General features: G+C 38.1%; 2 protein-coding genes across 2 annotated transcripts; both read right to left on the reverse strand.

Moving 5' to 3' along the window:
* Positions 1-3,881: 3,881 nt before the first annotated feature.
* Positions 3,882-6,154, reverse strand: LOC123866270. Its single transcript, XM_045907725.1, has 2 exons — positions 5,003-6,154; positions 3,882-4,892 (listed from the first exon to the last, which is right to left on the reverse strand). Exons 1-2 carry the CDS (start codon positions 6,152-6,154, stop codon positions 3,882-3,884), a joined length of 2,163 nt encoding a protein of 720 aa, XP_045763681.1.
* LOC123865886 lies at positions 4,767-8,171 on the reverse strand. The gene is made up of 3 exons (XM_045907086.1): positions 8,023-8,171; positions 6,710-7,667; positions 4,767-4,892 (listed from the first exon to the last, which is right to left on the reverse strand). The coding sequence occupies exons 1-2, from the start codon at positions 8,144-8,146 to the stop codon at positions 6,715-6,717; spliced, it is 1,077 nt and encodes a 358-aa protein (XP_045763042.1). The 5' UTR covers positions 8,147-8,171; the 3' UTR covers positions 4,767-4,892; positions 6,710-6,714.
* Between the last annotated feature and the right edge of the window lie 5,080 nt (positions 8,172-13,251).

Genomic DNA, 13,251 nt, shown 5'->3' on the forward strand with positions numbered 1-13,251 from the left:
GGTTGACCTGTAGCCGTAGTACAGTTTACCGCCACTAGATGGCGGTAAAAATTAAAGTAAATTAATGTCGAGGTGTAGAGGGGCGAGAGGGAACCAAATGCTCGAGGCCATTCGAAACTTGGAGCGTCTTAAATGTAACCAATATTGGTATAAGGGATCCGCTGATTGTCTGCAGACGATCCTTTGCCTAACGAGCTAGTCGTGGCATGTCCTTTGTATTGCTGTCACCGCAATCCCCGGTGAGCGACTTGCACTCACCGCGATTATCCAAATATTATGCTGTTTTAAGGCCTACTTCTGAGTTTAGTACATCTTTATTGATATCTCGACTGAATGATCCTATAACTTGAGTTTAGAGATAAAAATTTTAACCATTAAAATATATTAAAATATATAATATAAAAATTTTCGACATTGATGTAGGACAAACCTCTGATTCGACTTGGATCTATGGATATTCTTTCTTTTTTAACCGACTTCAAAAAAAGGAGGAGGTTCTCAATTCGTCGGAATCTTTTTTTTTAGACTTAACGACACACCAATGCTATATAATCTCTATCACTATCTATTGTATCATATCGTTTTTTTTTTATTATAAAGACGTATCTGATGTAATTCAGACTTTTTCAGTCCCTATCGAATATCGATTTGACGTTTTCAAACCGTTTCCTACAAAAATAGGACTTAGGTCATAACAGTCATATTTCTCGCAGAACTCTGCAATTGAGAATTAAGAAGCGCTAGAAATGTAAGCAATAGTGGTATCAAAGATACGGCTAGGTGTCTGCAAACGATACTGTGTCTAACGAGCAAGTCGCGACCCCCTCTTTGTATTGTTGTCACCACAATCCACTCTGAGCGCCTTGCACTTGCTAGGATTATCTAAATACATAGCTGCCTTCAAAACCTACTTTCACTACTATTATAATTTCTCTGGAGATCTTTAACCAGCTCTAGCTGACCCGCCCCGATTTCGCTAGGATAGAATTTTCGTAAATCCTTTTCCTCTAAAAAAAAAAACTCTACAAGTAAGTCATGAAAAATCTCAAGTTTCTATACTCAGCTGTTTAAGCTGTACGTGTATCTATCAGTCGGTTTATTCTTTTTGTGTAGATATTGTGTGTTATTTTTTTTAATTCCTTCATAAAAATTTACGCACTGGCTATAATGATTTACGACATTTTGAGGTGTATAAGGTTAAACAAAAGTATAAACTATGTATAAATGCAGTGTATAAATTTTACTACTTTTGTCATACTCTTGTAGTTTTCCAAATAGGTATTGATCTCTGCAGTTTTCACCCACTTGAAATAATGCAACTTAAAACTTAACATCACTTTTCAGTGTTGTCCTTTATAACATACCTGCGAACTATGTCTATGTATATTATCTAGGTCTTGTGACTAGACTATGATACTTAGTATTTCGATACAATTATACTTATATGGATGTATGGATATACCACCTATACCTAATGCTGTGGCATACCGACAATATTGCGTTTATCGAATTAAACACGATGTTAATTTCTGTAATAACGTCTCGGCATGATGAAGTTAGGACCAATGTGTACCTGTACCAAAAAATAGTGACCCCGGGCGCGTGGGAGATATGAAGACTAAAAGAATTTGTTTAAAACTCCCCCTAAATACTCCTCTAAATGTAACAACCCTGCAAGCAGCTATAACACAGCAGCATTAAACTGGTCAAAACTTCTGTGAACTCGAAAACGCGTTTGAACGTTTGTCGAGTAGCAGAAACAACGAAAGAATCTATGGCACTAACCAGTTGGTATAGTACATACTTCATATTTTGTCAGGATTTGTCTATGTTATTTATCAAATACGCTGAATGTATGGAACGACTATTCCGAACAATAATGGTGTCTTATGAAGCTATCAAAATTAGTATGACACTGGACATAAAATTGTATCTAAGAACAAACGAGGTGCAGGTCATTGTCCGAGAGGACCCGTCTAATGCGTAGTACTTCAGAGAAGTCGTTGGCGAAAACTTAAAAATCGAACAAGAGAAAAGTACTCCTTAATATTCCATAATATATAATTCTTATATACAACAAAATATCATAGATGCGACGGGGCGGAGTGCATTTCGCATTGTCCTCGAAGAATACCGCTTTATTGTCTGCGAAACCAAATAACCTCTTTTATATCTCAGTTTTATATCAGACGCTTATCGAGCTAACAAACGGTTCGGAATAATATCATATAGCTTATTTCGAATGCATAAAATACATACTTACCACGCATTGAATTAAATGAATGTAACGGATATTCTGAACAAAAATCGTTTTCTATGAAGCTGTCGAAATTGTTAGGACACTGGATATCAAGTTGGAACGAAAAGTAGGTAAGTAAGTGTTACATAGAAATCGTTATTACCACGTTGATTAGTTAAATTAGTTTTATTTTTGGTGATGATCACAGCATTATTTTATCTATTTATTTTTATTTTATTGAAATGGCACACACAACAGGTTGTAACTATAAATATAAAAACAATAGATCAAGATCCAAGTAACGACCCTAATTTAAGTGACCATCATTAATAAATATAGGCATAGAATTTGTATAATATACCTAAGTGTAAAATATTACAATAATTTTAAGTGTAAAATTCTTTTTAATCCTATTTAGTTAAACTTTACCGAGCTAAAATTTCTGAGAATCGTACTTTAAAAAGAAAACCTACCTACATGCGTAATTTAAAATTTCTAGACCCAGCGATTTGAATATGTCAGCTTATGTCAGTTAGTTCATACTTTTTTAACACACTAGCTTATGCCCAGCATGCATTGAAATGAAAAATGCTGATGATATTGCAGAAAAACTTTAAACCTTCAACTCAATCGGAGAACGTCCCGAGAATGCACAAGTAACGAACAGACATACATTATTTTTATAAACAAGAATACAGTTATCCTTAAATATCAACCCTTCATTAATTTTATTACCATTCGGCCATTGCGATAAATCAAGCAAGAGAGGTAGTAAAAATTAAATGATTAATATTTTGTATCGTATACATAAATGCATGTCAATTAATCAATAGTTACAAATAGTTACCTTCAATACTTGTAGCTAATTGACCTGCATCTAACAGGTTGAAAATCAACCCCTTTGATCCAGGTCAATTAGGTGCAGTAGTCAATTAGGTCAATTTGGTAGGTACCATAATAGTAGGCTTTATACCTTCATAGGTACCTACTGATCTTTAAAGTGCAATTTCCTAACAAAACTTTACAAACTGTACAAAACTTTACACCAATCGATACTAAGTGATCAAACGAACTTCCAAGTGAAGTTCGATCATTATTATATGAGTTGCTTCATTAGAATATATGATTTTATACACTGTAGTTTCCCTATTTACTCGGTAACCTCGCACAATTTTTAAAGATTTTTTAAAACAATTCAAAACTAGTTTCCGATACATTCTCCCCCACTCCGCCATCTTGGCCTGCGCTCATTATTTTAGAGTATGTAGTGTAACATGTACAAAACTTTCTATTATTTGGGATAAGCCATGCACGGGAGGGAGGGAGATCATATATTCTAATGAAGCAACTCATATAATAATGATCGAACTTCACTTGGAAGTTCGTTTGATCACTTATTATATATTCTTTGCTTCATTATTCATATATGATTTTATACACTGTAGATGTTCAGAGGAGAAAGTTTTGGAATTAAAAGTAGGTATAATCTGTTATTGTTATTGTTTTATTTATGATACAAATCAACTTAGTATGTAAGTATTTTAATAATTACATGTAATTACCCACCTAGTTCTTATTAATCTAAGTAACTAGTTCACTGTTCTAATCAACCATTAATCAATTAATTAATTCGTATATTAGTTTATTGATTGCGTAAACAAACTGATCGGGCGAATTCTCCTTCGTCCAGGATAATTCTGTTGTAGAATCGAGCAAATGAGTCAGAGGAGCTAGTCCAGCCTGCGGTTTTACGGATAGTTTCGATATTGACGCCAGCAGAGCTCGCGGCCGAAGTAGACGCGTGGCGCGTACTGTGCGCACCGAATACCCCGACGTCTACACCACTCTCTGACAGCACTTGCTTTATCCACCTGCTGATGGATTGCGTCGTAGCAGGTTTATGTGGCCGCTTATGTGTCAACAGTAGCGTATCTGTTCCCTCAGGTCTTATATTTCTAGTTTTAGAAATGTAATCTGAGAGAACGGTAGCTGGGCAAATACTTACATTTTCTCTGAAGTATGGCAGGCACAAAACTGGTTGATTCCTACCAGGAGCAGACGTTTTTATAAGGTCTGTTATCATTATCTTGACGCCGTTCTCGGAAAACTTGATATTGTCGAGCTTAATGAGAGACAGCGTTTGTACCCTGTGAGCGGTACACAGTGCTAAACAGACTACGAGTTTTTTCGTGATTTTTTCGAGGGAAAGCTCGGTATTAGGAAACCATGTTGAAATAAGGTTTAACACAACTTGAGGATCCCAAGTGCTCGAATATTTGGATTGCACAGGCCTCGATTTGTATGCACCTTTAAGAAGGCGCTTCACACACTCATCAGAGCCGATGTTATTACCTATAAATGCTGACAAAGCAGAACGGTGAGAATTTAAACTGCCATACGCACAACCATTATTAAATTGTGTTGTTAGGAATGTAAGTATGAATTTTTTCGAGGGTTCGAACACGTCAACGTTGTTCTCGACGCAATATTGCCACCACAGCTTAAGCGAAGTGTTATACTGTTTTACAGTACTGTCAGAGAGCGAAGCTAACATCAGTGTAGACGATGCAGGACAGGCGCCTTTTCGGATGAACGACTGCCGCAGAGCCTCGCGACAGCCAGGGTAAGGCGCTTGTGCAAGGGATGATGATCTCTGAAATGAGATTGCAAGAGGTTTTTATTGGGATTTAAATAATGCACATCTGAAACTATTAAGCTTTGCAGTAGTGGGAACCACGGCTGCGAAGGCCAGTGAGGATATACCAGTATACCGTCTGCTTTATCATCAATGATTTTCCTAAGGCATTTAAGTATTAGCGAAAATGGTGGAAAGGCGTAAAAATATTCTGCATGCCAGTTCACCGTGAATGCGTCGACGGATACCGCATCAGGGTCTGGTTTCCATGAGACAAATCTGGAACACTTCGCATTGTCACGTGACGCGAATAAATCTATTTCTGGTTGGCCAAAATATTGTGTGATATCATGGAAAGCCTCGTCAGAAAGTGACCATTCGGTATCCGGATTGATTACTCTGGAGGCGGCGTCTGCGCAGTTTTCTTTGGTATTCACATACGATGCGAATATCCAAAGTCCGCGTTGTTCACACCATTTCCAAAGCACTCTAGCTAAATCGTTGAGGTGGGGATATTGTATGCCCCCCATACGGTTCACATAGCTTATTGCGGTTGTGTTATCTATGCGTAGTAATATTGCACAGTCAGTTACATCGCTAGCAAACGACTTCAAGCCCAGAAAAGCGGCCATTAATTCCAGGTAATTGATATGGTTCGCTTTCTCTGTGGCTTTCCATCTGCCACTAACTTGGTTATTTTTACATACAGCCCCCCAGCCTGTTCTAGACGCATCGGAATAGATTTCGAGTTTGAAGTTAGGTTGCCTTATAAAATTGGATGTAGTATCAATATTTAAAGACCACCAGTTTAAATCATCTAATATAACATTCGACAGCTTGATTTTCGCTTCGTAATTACCATACTTACGCAGGGCTAGGTATTTCTGCCGCTCTAAAATCTTGGTATACATCCATGCATACTTAGCTGCCGGGCAAGCTGCAACTAAAACTCCGATAAGATGAGCAAATTCACGAATAGAACAGGCTGGTAAACTAGTAAACTTTGCAACCAACTCGGCGATTTTAAAACGCTTATCGGTGGGAAGGTATATGCTAAGACTTTTGGTGTCATACACAAAACCTAGGAACTTGCAAGATTGTTGCGGCGTTAAATTGCTCTTATCGTAATTGACGACGAATCCTAGACAATGCAATATCTTTAACGTTTCGTTAACGTTATCTAAGCATTGATCATATGTGTCACTGATACACAAAATGTCATCTAAGTAACATACCGACTGAAAGCCACGATTTCTAAGATAAGCCAACACTTCCCTCATGATCTTAGTAAATACACGTGGGGCCACTGATAAGCCAAACGGGAGGCCATTAAAGCCGTACGTATATGTTTTAGATGAATTATGAGGCTTAAAATGAAATCTTAAATACTTGCGGTCCGAAGACCGGACAGGTACGAGAAAATATGCATCTTTAAGATCTATGGTGGCTAAGTATCCACCACGTGGAATTAATTTACATACAGTCCGATAATCTTCCATTTTGAAGTGATCATTAGCGATAAATTTATTTAGGGGTTTTAAATTTAATATAAAACGTTTGTCACCGTTAGGTTTCGGAGTAAGAAATATCTTAGATATGAATTGATCTTTTGTCCCCTTGCACTCAGATATAGCTCCTATTGCTATTAATTTATTAATTGCTTCAAGCATTTCTAAGTTTTCAGAATGTGAAAAGCTATTTTGAGGTATTATAGACTGATTTACTACAGTTCGAAATGGTATAGCATAGCCGTGTTTAACCCAATCTAGTACAACACTATTATTAGTTATTTTTAACCAACAATCATAAAAATGAGTAAGTCGGCCTGTATGTACCTGTGCTAATGGTGATTCTGCGCTGGGGCAGGGGGCTTCCCCTGAGATGCAGCTCGCTGCGGCTGCTGCGCTGACGCTGTGTAAGGCCGGCGAGTTCCCGAGGTCGTTGGCCTCCTGCTGTAACCTCCGCGCCCCCCCCTGTTCGCCGGGTACCGAGGCGGCGCGTGCCAGTTTCCCTGGTAGGAAGATGATCGAGAGCCGGACGGCTGGGCAGTGGTTTTTTGGGGTTTAGCAGGTTTTTTGATTGAAAGGCCCTGCTTCTCGATGGCTTTGGCGGCTTTTATCTTCTCCGATAGCTTCGAGCCAAACAATGAGTCATCTCGTTCAGATTCGTTAACCAACTGTAAGAACGATTTATCTAAACTGGGGCTTATCAGTTTTATTCTACCTTGGGTCGCTAAGTAGTGCGAATCACAAAGCAATCTGCAACCGTTGCTAAAATGTTTCATTGCTTGGACCTTGTTATCGCTCTTTAAGAGCAAATCAACGCCTCTGTTGATGGCGGTGATTCCCGAACCCAGCTGTTGTTGCGATGCAGTGAGCGTCTTATCGCGATTACGAACCATGTCCGGTATCGCGGCCGAAATCTCTGCGTTTAGTTTAGGCGCCTGTAGAAGTCTACAGTTGTCTGGAATTAGGTATTCTTTTAATAATTTGTCCTTGTTTTCCTTGGGCATACCTTTCCGAAGTAAAGGTAGCCACAATTTTGATAAACTGTCGTGAATTTTTTCTCCGTAGTCGGGTGAGTCGGACGTGGACTCCCCAAGGGCATCCAGTAATTCTGGGTCCAAATCTGGCAAATCACTAGCGGGGGCTTCCTCGTGAAGGTCAGGCCCAGCCCCGCCCTCATTTTGGTCGGGGTTATCGTTAGATAACGGCTCCGCCTCTTGTGTGATTTCTGGGGCAGCTAATGCTGACTCCGGGATCGCGTCACAGTTTTGTCCATGATCTCCGGTATCTAAAATTACAATTAGCAATTTTATTTATGAAAATAAAAACTTGTGGGTAGAATGAAAAAGATAAAACTTCGAAAAAGAATTATCTTTTAGGAGGTCGCAGAGGAACGTTACATCTATTTTAGAATGTACGTATTTTCTGCTTAGGTCATCGTTGGAGACTCGCAGTCAACCCCGATGCCTCATTGGTCATAACGATTTGATAATATCTAGTTTTGGGGTATGTCAAAGTTATTGACTCGCAGTCAATCCCAGTGCATTCCAAAACTTATGTTTACTTTCACTTCACTAAAAGGTACTTAGTACTTTTGTAAAGGTACTTTTGACGCAATAATAACAAAAAAACACTTTACTAACCTTCTTCGTCCGACGACGATTCAATCGGAGAAATAATTCTCCGCCTTCTTTTCTCTTTTTCTTCGATTTTCCTTATTTTTCTTTCGTATTTCTCAATTTGAGACTGCGCACTTCTTTTCGGCATGATGCTCGGAAGGCGCGTGCGATCGTTACCGCGCACAAAAAAGGAATGAGCGCAGGCCAAGATGGCGGAGTGGGGGAGAATGTATCGGAAACTAGTTTTGAATTGTTTTAAAAAATCTTTAAAAATTGTGCGAGGTTACCGAGTAAATAGGGAAACTACAGTGTATAAAATCATATATGAATAATGAAGCAAAGAATATATAATAAATATTATAAATGGGAAAGTGTGTCTATCTGTCTGTCTGTCTGTCTGTGTCTACTAGCTTTTTACGGCCTATCCGGTTAATTTTGATAAAATTTGGTAGGTAAAGAGATAAATTGCATCCCGGGTAAGGACATACTTTCTACGTTTACTTAGGCAACTTTTTTCTAAATAAGTTCCTAGCTGAGTTTATTGTGGGCTCTTTTCAGACTTGGGCGCGTTTGGAATCCTCGTACCCTTATTTTTAAGTTTACGTAATTAATTATCACCACTATATCATCTTTTAAATGTAACAAATCTGACAAACAAAAGGTTTACAATAGGTACCCACTTTGAATAACTGATTTTGACTTTGACTTTGACTTAAATCCTAAATAACCTAAATACACGCGGCCAAAGTCGCGGGCACCATCTAGTATTTTCTAAATTCAAGTTCACCTTTACAGTGTTACGTAGGTATATTCAAAGTGCACTGTAGAGGAATGGGATGAAATGAGGCGTAGAGTGTAGTACGTTGCGTAACTACCGTAAGTAATGTCAAAGCTTTCATTGTTTCCACGATACGACGGCGAGCGACGCCCAAGCAGCGGCGGGCCAACGTCGAGCGACATACCTTCTGCATTGTCCGATGATCCTAATTGAACAGAACTAATGGACCACGTTCTACGGTACTGCCGTATTATGCTTCTTGAACTGTAAAAATGAGACTTGTTTCCGTAATTGACTGCCCGGATTTCAACGATTGTCGATTTGACGTAGCACATAGGCTTACTTTCGGGAAAGTTGAGTGTAAATTATTGCTGTCATACTTTTTATTTGCCAAAATCCTGAACTGTTTATCTCTCTTCCTGGTTGCTGATCCCGAAGTAGGTAAGATGACTAAAGTGATATATATGTCAATTCATTGTTGTAGTAATTAAACCAAAACCATAAAGTAATTAAACACTTTATAAAAACACTACTTAATTTAAACAGGTACCTAGTAGGTACTACTCTATGTTAGGTTATATAGCGTTTATATTATTAGTTTATTTTTATTTTAGCTCTCTCTCTCGTAGCTAAATAAATTTAAAAATGCTTTTGTAGCTAATGTCGCGCCTGCCAGCCCATCCGTACACAAAGTGTTTTTCAAAAGCGTTCAACCGTTAGCCTTTCGTGTAAAATAAACAGAGGGGTTTCATATACTAGGCCCTATAGAGTACACATAATATGCTTGGATTAAATTACTTTAGCATTTTATTGCAGTTTATTCCGGTGGAATATTTTTGCAACAACATGCGCCTACTACCAATATTAAACACAATCAAGTTTTGGAAATTTTGAAGAGCTGCTTGATAAAAGCTGTAGGTAAACGCTTTCGTGTTCTTCACCGCTGCCTAATTACTAAAACTGGTGAACTTACCACTAGACCTTCCAGCTGCTTAGAAGAGAATTTAATTTGAAATCAAGAATATTGAAACTAAAAATGCTGCCGTAATTTCACTCCTAACCGTACAGAATTTTGATGGTTCTTATCCGTCTTCCGATGTGACTTATATTGACGCTTCCTTAAAAAAGTTTTTGTATACTTAAAATATTATAGACATATTGATAAGAAAACTTAACATGATTTGCATGATTAACATGCAGTTCAACGACATGTTTCAATGATGAAGTATCTATCTATTTATTGTGTAAGTTGACCCAATTTTGCCTCCAACTCCGCTATTACCCGGACCCTTCGACAGCACAATAAAAATGATTTATAGAGCGTCGAGATCGTCCGCTCAAGAATATAATACGACTTTATTTATTGTGAACGAAAGTGATAATAAACATCTGGGCGGCACTGATTTGTATTGAGAAAGTGAAGCTTTTCTTGTGAGCTAATTATCTATTTATTACTTAGGTACATTGTATTCAGGGAAAACTAGACAGACACTGAGGTCCCAAGATTGACGCGGCTTTGGGAACCTAAACCATCTTATGCGGACAATTTTAGCGGCAGGTTAAAATATTATTATCATGTGAGTTTGGTGAATGAAGAGAAAAGTTGGTGTAGACGTTTTATTGTATAAGGGCTTAAGATCTTCGCACGAGCTGACGGTATTAATAACAAAATCTTACATGCTAATTTGTATCTTATTACTAACCTATGATTTTGTAATCACTTTTCTTTCAAATCCAGATGAATACAACCTTCATATTGAGGAGTTAGTACATCTTTGTGCCACAGTTGGAACATGTTACGTTCAAACTAACAATTCATACATATTACAGGGGAGTAGCTGGACACAAGCGACGCAAGACTTTGTTCTATGGAGATCCTTAGACAGCACTGAACGTCTATCGGTTCAAATGATGACGACGACAAAATCGATATGTTGTAGATACTAAGGACAGATTGCGGTAAAGATGTTTGTAGAATCTCGAACTTGAATGCTCCCTGAAGCTTCAGGGAGCTAAAGGAAAGCCCCAACATCCGTGTTGGCACGGAGCGAAATTCGCCAGCCACGCTAAAAGCTCCAAGAGGGTGGAAACATTAAATAAAAAAATGCTGCCAACTGTACTTCACTAAATTCTCTAGTTCGCAATATTATTTCTAGTTGTTATTTATTCTGCTTAATTTAAGTTATAATATCAATATTCAATAGTCATGGTGGATTTTGATTTTTAAAAATACTCGAGGAGAATCTTTCATTTCCGGGATAAAGATTAGCTGTGTTCGTCCCCAGGAATGAGCAACTTATCTATGTAACTCGTCAAAAATAGTTAAGCGAAAAATTCACAGAATGACAGACACACATTTGCATTAGTATATTTAGGCAAGGTAGGTATATGGATTTAGGGCCTTTTTTCAGTTTACATATATTTATACGAAGTTGATAATAAAAGTCTGGGGATTCACGCAAACTAATTAAAGGAAAGATATAGGTAAAATATTTTTTTTAGAGCGTATAGGTTTTTAGAAGAATTTCGTGTAATTGTCGAGGGCCACCGCGTGGCAGGGCCATTATTATTGGCCACATATTTGCGGCTAAGCGGCGCTCTACTCGCTACTGAACAAACTAATCTGAAAATTACACGCGCACTCGACTACCCCTGCTCCCCTGCACCCGACCCCCTCCGCGGTGCATGAAGCGGCAAACTGGACGTAATGTTAACAAACGGGTTGTTTGTTAAGGTTTACTGGTTACATATTTTAAAGGCTTTAAGTCTATTATTTAACACTAATAGGCAGCAGTCACACCGTAAAAGTTATCTACTTTGTTAACGATGTTAACCATCACCGTTTTCTTTTTACAACGCCTATTGTTTATATTGTTTTAGCATTTATTTTAATTTAGGAGTACAATTAGTTTAAACTTGCTGACAATAATCTCAGTACTACGAGTCAAGACTTTCACCGAAATATTACGGCCTTAAAAATACTCTAATAAGTGCAATAAGAACTAAAATATGTATGATGGAAAACAGTGAGCTAAGAACTGGAAGGAAGCAGTTAGATATTAGAGTCAGACTGTCATATTATTGCACCGCCTAACTGTTTCATTTCCTCATAAAATATTTACGTAATAAAATCCGATAAACGTTCCCACAAAGTAGAAAATCCTTTGCCGGGAGGTCGAGACATTAATTTCAAGCAAGCAATAAAGGGACAACGAAATGTCTTCACAACGGCGCGGTGGCGGCCCGTACGGTGATGCTCTTAAACGCTGCTCTATAAATTTTCCCATAAAAACCAGCTCTCATAGCAGTCACCGCAAAATACACCTTCAGGGGACTAAGTACAACATATCCCCCACGGAACCCTAAGCGTGCACTTTCGGAAATCACGATTAACGAGGAAATAATATACTATGATACAATTTACTTTTCATAACAGCCCCGCGCACGAATTCAGAGCGTAATCCCTCCGCTTAAGATTCTTATTCAAACATCGAAGTTTGAGAAAATATAATTTTGGGCAATTGATTTTACCTAGGAGATTAACGCTGTGGCTTTGGCCTCGCCGTGTCGTAAAATGTAAGCGAGCCTTATTCAATTAAATTTGGCGACATTATAACAATCTCGGCGAGCTCATTTTGAGTTAAAGCGCTGTCAACCTCGTTTATTGCCCTGAATTTATATGCTGAAAAATTACTCCTTATTTTTGCTTTTAAATAAACATCTGGGTCGCCAGACGGAAACGATTTAAGATTTTTGTTCGAATTACTGAATTTACAAACATCTTTTTAAAAAAAATTGCCATCACAACAACGCATCATAACAATTGCACCCTACAACTTCCAAATAGAACAAAAAGGTAGTGGCTGTAAATGTCGTCGGTGAGAATTCTTATTGCTTTTACGAATTTTGAAAAGAAGCATACGTTTGTACATTCGATTCCATTCCATTCCATCAGCCCGTATGCGTCCACTCCTTGACATAGGTAGGCCTTTTCAATAGCGCGCCACCAAACACGATCCTCCGCCAAGCGGGTGGATGAGGAAGCATGCATATTTGCTAAATGTTAGTTAGTCAGTTAACCATTTAAATACTGCTACTTACATTTTACATTAACAGGAGATTAATAACAGATTATTATCGTTGCTGTACATAATCAGGCCCCAGATGCAAATAACAGTAGAATTTCCACGATTGTGTTAATCAGCGCGGCCTGTGAATAGCGTTCTGTTTGTTGATTAATAGCACAGCAATTCAACAAGCAAACCACATTTCCCGCGTCATTGCAAACAAGAATCATAATCAATGAATTAATTTACCTTCCTAAAATCAATAAGAACTCTCCACAATCATCCGAAGTGCTGAACTTAATTACTTAATTAGGTATTCCAAAAACTAGTTGACAGTAAAGGGATGGATTTAGATCCGGAGGTATATTCATTCGCTTCGTCATCATCATCATGATCAACCCATCGCCG

This window comes from Maniola jurtina, chromosome 6, assembly GCF_905333055.1.
Source record: "Maniola jurtina chromosome 6, ilManJurt1.1, whole genome shotgun sequence".
NCBI classification, from domain to species: Eukaryota; Metazoa; Arthropoda; class Insecta; order Lepidoptera; family Nymphalidae; genus Maniola; species Maniola jurtina.